The sequence below is a fragment of the Mandrillus leucophaeus genome, unplaced genomic scaffold, assembly GCF_000951045.1.
Source record: "Mandrillus leucophaeus isolate KB7577 unplaced genomic scaffold, Mleu.le_1.0 Scaffold37, whole genome shotgun sequence".
Classification (NCBI taxonomy): Eukaryota; Metazoa; Chordata; class Mammalia; order Primates; family Cercopithecidae; genus Mandrillus; species Mandrillus leucophaeus.
This window is the reverse complement of record NW_012103920.1, coordinates 5,485,545-5,492,225: the sequence shown is the minus strand read 5'-3', so window position 1 is coordinate 5,492,225 and position 6,681 is coordinate 5,485,545. Positions and strand designations below refer to the sequence as shown.

Genomic DNA, 6,681 nt, shown 5'->3' with positions numbered 1-6,681 from the left:
TGGCCTCCCCAAGTGCTGGGATTACAGGTGTGAGCCTCTGCGCCAGCCCCAAGTTATTTTCATGCATTATTTTTTTGTATACACTGGGCTCAGGTTCACCAAAACCACTATCACCTTGGGTCCTACATTCCAAAGCTTGATTTTATTTTAATCATATGCTTTTCATCCACCTACCCTATTCCACCTTAAAATTTTCCCCAGACAAGAATGGAGATCTGAAGACTCAAATTGAAAAGCTCTGGACAGAAGTCAATGCCTTGAAGGAAATCCAAGCCCTGCAGACAGGTAAGGTGCGGACCTCCTCAATGCCTTGTCCCAGAGGAGACAGGAAAATTTCTGGATCAATTTCTGGGGGACATCTTTTTAAGAGAAACATTGACAAATCAACAATGTGGCCAATAAGAGGGCCCCAATGCTGGGAGATGATTGTTTTAGGAAATCAACTTCATTTATAACCCCATTCTCCTATATATATGAGCGGTATGGAAATAAAAATAAGTAGTTCAGTAATACATTGGAAAAGTCAGTCCATAGTTATTCTCTAAAGGGTAGTGAAACAGAATGAAGCAATTATGAAATGACTAAAATGATTAACATTTATTGGATGACAGCTAAGTGCCTATCAGGCCACCAGGACTCACTCAGGCCACACCCAGCCTAAGATGCTGGAAGGACATGGGTTAGAACCGCAGCTTGTGCCAACAGGGCAGCGCCAGTGTTCCTCCCCACAGCTATGCAGCCACATGCGCTACTGTGCAGGAGCTATTCTCCAAGGTGTGAGGAAGTGAGCCACACTGGGCAGGTTCAGGAACAGCCCTGGTTTACAAGGCTCATCCCCCCAGGAGCTAATATCCTTTGCAGCAATTTCAAAATCAGGGTGTTGAGGGTCCTCACAAGAGACCTGCCTCATTACAAGTTACTGCCTTCAGGGAAGACTGAAGTGATGGCTTTCCATCAAGTATTTGTAACTCCCAGGCCAGATGCATGTTACCAATCTGGGTCATTTTTACCATAAGTAATGTTGCCTAGTAACAACGGCGACATACTCCCTTTATCAGGTTTCCAGGGGAACAGTATTAGAAAGTTAAAAGACGGTAAAATGGTTACAGCAGAAGGTGAGTTTTTCTTTATAAACACAAATCCATTAATCCTCCAGCAACATAAGCTATTATGATTCTAATTTTACAGATGAGGAAACTGAGGCACAAAGAAGGTAAGTAATTTGCTCAAGATATACACAGCTAGTTAAATGTCAGAGATGAGACCTAAACCCAGGCACTATGTCTCTGAGGTCTGACTCTCCAATGCTAATGCCCTAGAACTATATGTTTGGTTTATCCTGAATAATCTAAACAATATTACCAAGGCTCAGTTATCTGCTTAAGAAAACCACTGTCTCTCCACATGCAAACCTAGAATTTTATTTATTTTTGAGACAGATTCTCACATTGTCGCCTGGGCTGGAGTATAATGGCACAATCTCGGCTCATTGCAACCTCTGCCTCCTGGGTTCACATGATTCTCCTGCCTCAGCCTCCTGAGTAGCTGAGATTATAGGCACACACCACCACATCCAGCTAATTTTTTGTTTTTAGTAGAGACGGGGTTTCACTATGTTGGCCAGACTGGTCTTGAACTCTTGATCTTGTGATCCGCCCACCTTTGCCTCCCAAAGTGCTGGGATTATAGGCATAAGCCACCCTACCAAGCATTTTTTTAGAGTAAGTATTAAATATCATCTAGTTCCAAAACTCCCAAAGAAATCCAGCACATAAATGGAGCTACACAGAGTAGCAAGCATGTATATATCAGAACAGCATGAGGTTTAAAGGCCATGTCTTGGGATAGGGCAGATCTGCGTTTGGGTAGCTGTGATCTCACATGCTGCAAAAATTACTTCGTTTAAAAAAATGCTAAAGGTGTCACAAAGTAACAACTTCTCTAAGTCTAAATATCCTGATATGTAAAAATAGGGGTAAATAAAATACAACTTCATGGGGTTGTCAAGATTATGTGACTTAATTTATGTAAAGTGCTTAACATGTTGTCTGGCACATAGAAAATTGTAATAGTTGTCTCATCATTATCATACTTCATTCCACAAATACTTATGGCTATTTGCCAGGTCCAGCTCTAGTCATAATACACTCAAAATGCATCTTAATGTTTAATTTCACATCTTCACAGTCTGTCTCCGAGGCACTAAAGTTCACAAGAAATGCTACCTTGCTTCAGAAGGCTTGAAGCATTTCCACGACGCCAATGAAGACTGCATTTCCAAAGGAGGAATCCTGGTTATCCCCAGGAACTCCGACGAAATCAACGCCCTCCGAGACTATGGTAAAAGGAGCCTGCCGGGTGTCAATGACTTTTGGCTAGGCATCAATGACATGGTGACGGAAGGCAAGTTTGTTGACGTCAATGGAATCGCTATCTCCTTCCTCAACTGGGACAGTGCACAGCCTAACGGTGGCAAGCAGGAAAACTGTGTCCTGTTCTCTCAATCAGCTCAGGGCAAGTGGAGTGATGAGGTCTGTCGCAGCAGCAAGAGGTACATATGCGAGTTCACCATCCCTTAATAGGCCTTTCTCCAATGTGTCCTCCAAGCAAGATTCATCATAACTGATAAGTTGATGATCTCTAACAAGTAAAAATTATCATTTTTACTTATTAAAAAATTGAAACACAAAAATCAATGTCCATAGCAATATGACAGAGTCAGCCAATTTTGCTAACACGTTTCTTTGGGTTTTTGCCCTTCCTGGGGTATAGGGAATCAGAAATACTGATCCATGTGCATGCAGATAAAATGGCTTCTGCAAAACAGACTAAAATCTTTCTCTTTCCTCGTCTTTCTCACTTGTATAAACCCAGTCTGTTTTAAAACAAATCACAGTAGCTATGCATCTCATCACTCCAGAAAAGCAAGCTTAGGCTACCTGGAAGATTTTCCCTTGGAAGTTTAGTGTATATTTGATTAACAAGAATTCCCTAAAATCAGAGACTCTAGGTGCTATATAATCCAAAAACTTTTCAGCCTGTTCCTCATTCCATCCCTTGCTGGCAATAATACCTTGTTAGCCCATTACCCTTTTTTTGAACTGCTGCATTTCCTGGTGGGATTTGTATCTTTTCTGCCATATCAAAACACAAACACCCCTGAAGAGGTTCTGATTTGATTTTACTTTTCTTCATGCCTACCCCCTTTTGTGGAACTTTCCAGCCGCAATTTGTAAGGAAATGACAAGGTGCATATTTGATCAATTTTCATTCCCACCATTGCATTACAAACCTCTAACTTAAATGGGTAACCCTAAGGCAGATCAAAGAAACAGATTGCATGATAAAGGGAAATAGAACAAAAGAAGCTACATTTAGCATCCTTACTCCCACCTTTTATGAGACTGAGAGTGGACTTATGTTTCATTATTTACATTGTTGTATACTTTTTTTTTTTTTAGCCATCATTATATATTTAAGTCTATTATGGGCAACCAATCTTTGGAAGCTGAAAACTGAATTTAAAGAATGCTATCTTGGAAAATTGCATACGTCTATGCAATTTTTTTATTCTGCCAAGTGTTATTCTGCTTGTTTAACTAGATTGTACAAAATAACGTTATTGCTTAATATTAAACTACAAAGTTTAGACTTGGAGGGAAATGGGCTTTTTAGAAGCATACAATTTTAAATATATTCTGTTCTTCAAATAAACAGTGTTTAAACATTGAATGTGTTTTGTGAACAACATTCCGCTTTGCAAACTTCAACTACACATGCTTGGAATTAAGTTTTGGCTCTTTTCATTGCTCAATAATAAAGCCTGAATTCTGATCAATAGAAAATGTGTTTTAGTGTTAATTACACTTATTCAAACTATGTTGGTTTATATTAAACGTGGCAGAGTTTGAGGGGGAATTACCCTGAGATTTAATCAAACTGGTGATTCGGATATACTCAGAACAATTTTACCTGGCAATGAAGAGGTATAGTATGACTAGAGGAGGGAAACTTTTTAAAAATTGTGGCTGCTTTGGCCAAATACAGGGGCTCACCGCCTGTAATCACAGCACTTTGGGAAGCTGAGGTAGGCGGACCACTTGAGCTCAAGTGTTCAAGACCAACCTGGGCAACATGGCGAAACCCTGTCTCTACACAAAGCACCAAAATTAGCCAGCTGTGGTAAGGCTCGCCTGTGATCCCAGCTACTCAGGAGACTGAGGTGGGAGGATTTCTTGAACTCGGGAGGTTGAGGTACAGCGAGCTCCGACTGTGCCACTACACTCCAGCCTGGATGACAGAGCAAGACCTTGTCTCAAAACAACAAAAAAAGTAGCTGCAATTTTATCTGGTGAACCTTGGCCAACTCCCTACTTCCAAAATAACCGTAGTCTTCCTAAAGATAATGACCATAATGAAATGGGTGGACACTGGTAAGTAAGTGCATTCTCCTTACATTTCAGGTACTGTGCTAGATCTTATGTAATTCTCATTTATCTTGGGAACCCCCCTGAAAATTCAACCCTGAGAATTAGGCTCTAGAATCACTTCATATTACAGAAGCAAAAAAAAAAAAAAAAAGAAAAAGAAAAAGATAAGTTGCCCTAAGTCACATGCCAAGAAATAGTGGAACTGTCATTGGAACTTAGTAAGCCGATTCAGATCCTATATACTTAGTAACCATGGGGAGCAATAAAGGGTAAAGCCCATTCAGAAAGGCAATGGGAGTAGATTCTAATCCAGTGTCTCAATTTCCTTAGGTGAAGTAACAATTTGGACTAACAGCTGACCTTGAAAAGTATTCAGTCTAAGGTCACTGAACAGAAGGCGTTTTTCCTTCCCCCTTTGCAAGGGCCCAGATAAAGACGAAGACAACCAGTGTTATCGAGCATGGTGGTTCAAGCCCCTAATCCCAACACATCAGAGACTGAGGCGGGAGGATCACTTGAGGCGAGGAGTTCAAGACCAGCCTGACCAGCCAAGACATGGTCTCTACAAAAAAAATTTAAAAACTAGCCAGGTGTGACGGCACGTGACTTTAGTCCCGGCTACTTGGGAGGCTGAGGCAGGGGGATTGCTTGAGCCCAGGAATTCGAGGCTGCAAGGAACCATGATTGTACCATTTGACTCCAGCCTGGGCGACAGAGACCCTCCCGATCTGTTTAAAATCAAACAAACAAAAACATTTGAACATGGATCCATTAAATAAGGCAATCCTTCCCAAAGTGCCCCAACAAGACCGAAAGTAAGTTAATTCAAAGGAATAAAGATGGTTAGTGACATCAAGATAACGGTTAACAAATATCAAAATCAGTTAGTAAGACTTAAGCACAAATTATGGGAAAGAGCAAAACTGGGAGGAATGGATTAACAGATTACTTGGTTTGTTACTGGGTCTAACTCATGACCCTGACTTTGTTACTTTGCCAAGAAACCAGCTGAAACCCACACCCACAAGATTCCCTAACCTAGACTTCTCTTTGGTCTGTTTTGCCTGTTGGGTACTGCCTAGCAAACTGGTCTTCAGGAAGGAATGATAAATCATTTTTAATTCTCAGGCCAACTTTTTTTTTTTTTTTTTTTTGAAGCAGGGTCTTGCTTTGTCACCCAGGCTGCAGTACAATGGCACAAATATGGCTCATTGCAGCCTCAACCTCCTGGACTCAAAGTAGCAGGGACGACAGGCATGTGCCATCATGCCCAGCTAATTCTTACTTTTTTAGAGACAGGAGTCTTGCCATGTTGCCTAGGCTGGTCTAGTACTCCTGGGCTCAGGCAATCTTCCCGCTTCAGCCTCCCAAAGCTCTGGGATTGCAGGGCATAAGCCAATGTTCCCAGCCTCAGGCCAACTCTTAGGCTTCCATAAAAGCTGTCTGGACTGCAGGGTAGAGAAGCATCCTGAAGAAGCTTGGTGGAAAGCATGACATAAGCAATTAGCAATGTCTCCCCCAAAAGGTCATGGTCAGAGGATGTGAACATTGTATCATGTAAGTGTCAGGTGATACAACTTTTGAATATACCTGACATCTTTGGGAACGCAGGCATTTCCCGTCTTCCCGAAGATGTCAGTTACATTCGAAGCCCAAACAGTCTAGGCTCCCCAAACCTTACCAGGAAGCTGATTCTAATCTTTAGAGCAGTGTTTCTCAAACTTTTAAATGCTTGTAGATCACCTGAGGCCCTTGTTAAACCACAGATTCCATGGGGCTAGGCTAATTCCAACAAGCTCCCAGTGGACACCAAGTCTAGACCACAGACCACAGCGTGAGTAGCAAGGTTCTAAAGTTTTAGCTGCTTGCCCAGACACCACCTCTGATTAATTGTAGCAGTTCTGCTGCTTGCTAGCACAAAAGTCAAGGTAAGATTTACAGTTCTTCTGAGTAAAGAACAATACAGAGCAGTTTTCTACTTACCAAAGATGCTTCCATCCACATCATTAAGTGAGATAACAAGAAAAATCAGTAAGTTAAAGGAAACACCTATAACAGACTCAGGCTTAATTAATATTTTGAAGGAGAACTGGCTTATTGCAAGGCTCAATGGCTTCTCTTTCCCAGCATTACAGTGCAGCATTTCTTATCTAAAAATAAAGTTATATTACTGGAGGCCTAGAATTTGAGGCTGCAGTGCACTGTGGTTGCACCCATAAATAGCCACTGCACTCTAGGCTGGGCAACATAG

General features: G+C 41.5%; 1 protein-coding gene across 1 annotated transcript; it reads left to right on the top strand.

The window, feature by feature from the left end:
• Positions 1 to 1,170: 1,170 nt before the first annotated feature.
• On the top strand, positions 1,171 to 2,684 carry CLEC3A (C-type lectin domain family 3, member A). Its single transcript, XM_011990090.1, has 2 exons — positions 1,171 to 1,213; positions 2,188 to 2,684. The coding sequence occupies exons 1-2, from the start codon at positions 1,171 to 1,173 to the stop codon at positions 2,577 to 2,579; spliced, it is 435 nt and encodes a 144-aa protein (XP_011845480.1). The 3' UTR covers positions 2,580 to 2,684.
• Positions 2,685 to 6,681: the final 3,997 nt, after the last annotated feature.

Bases quoted from the DNA above. Each gene is read 5' to 3' on its own strand.
- CLEC3A (XM_011990090.1), top strand. From the start codon at position 1,171: ATGATTCTAATTTTACAGATGAGGAAACTGAGGCACAAAGAAG. The intron at 1,214-2,187 runs GTAAGTAATTTG...ACATCTTCACAG, and splicing joins GAAACTGAGGCACAAAGAAG to TCTGTCTCCGAGGCACTAAA.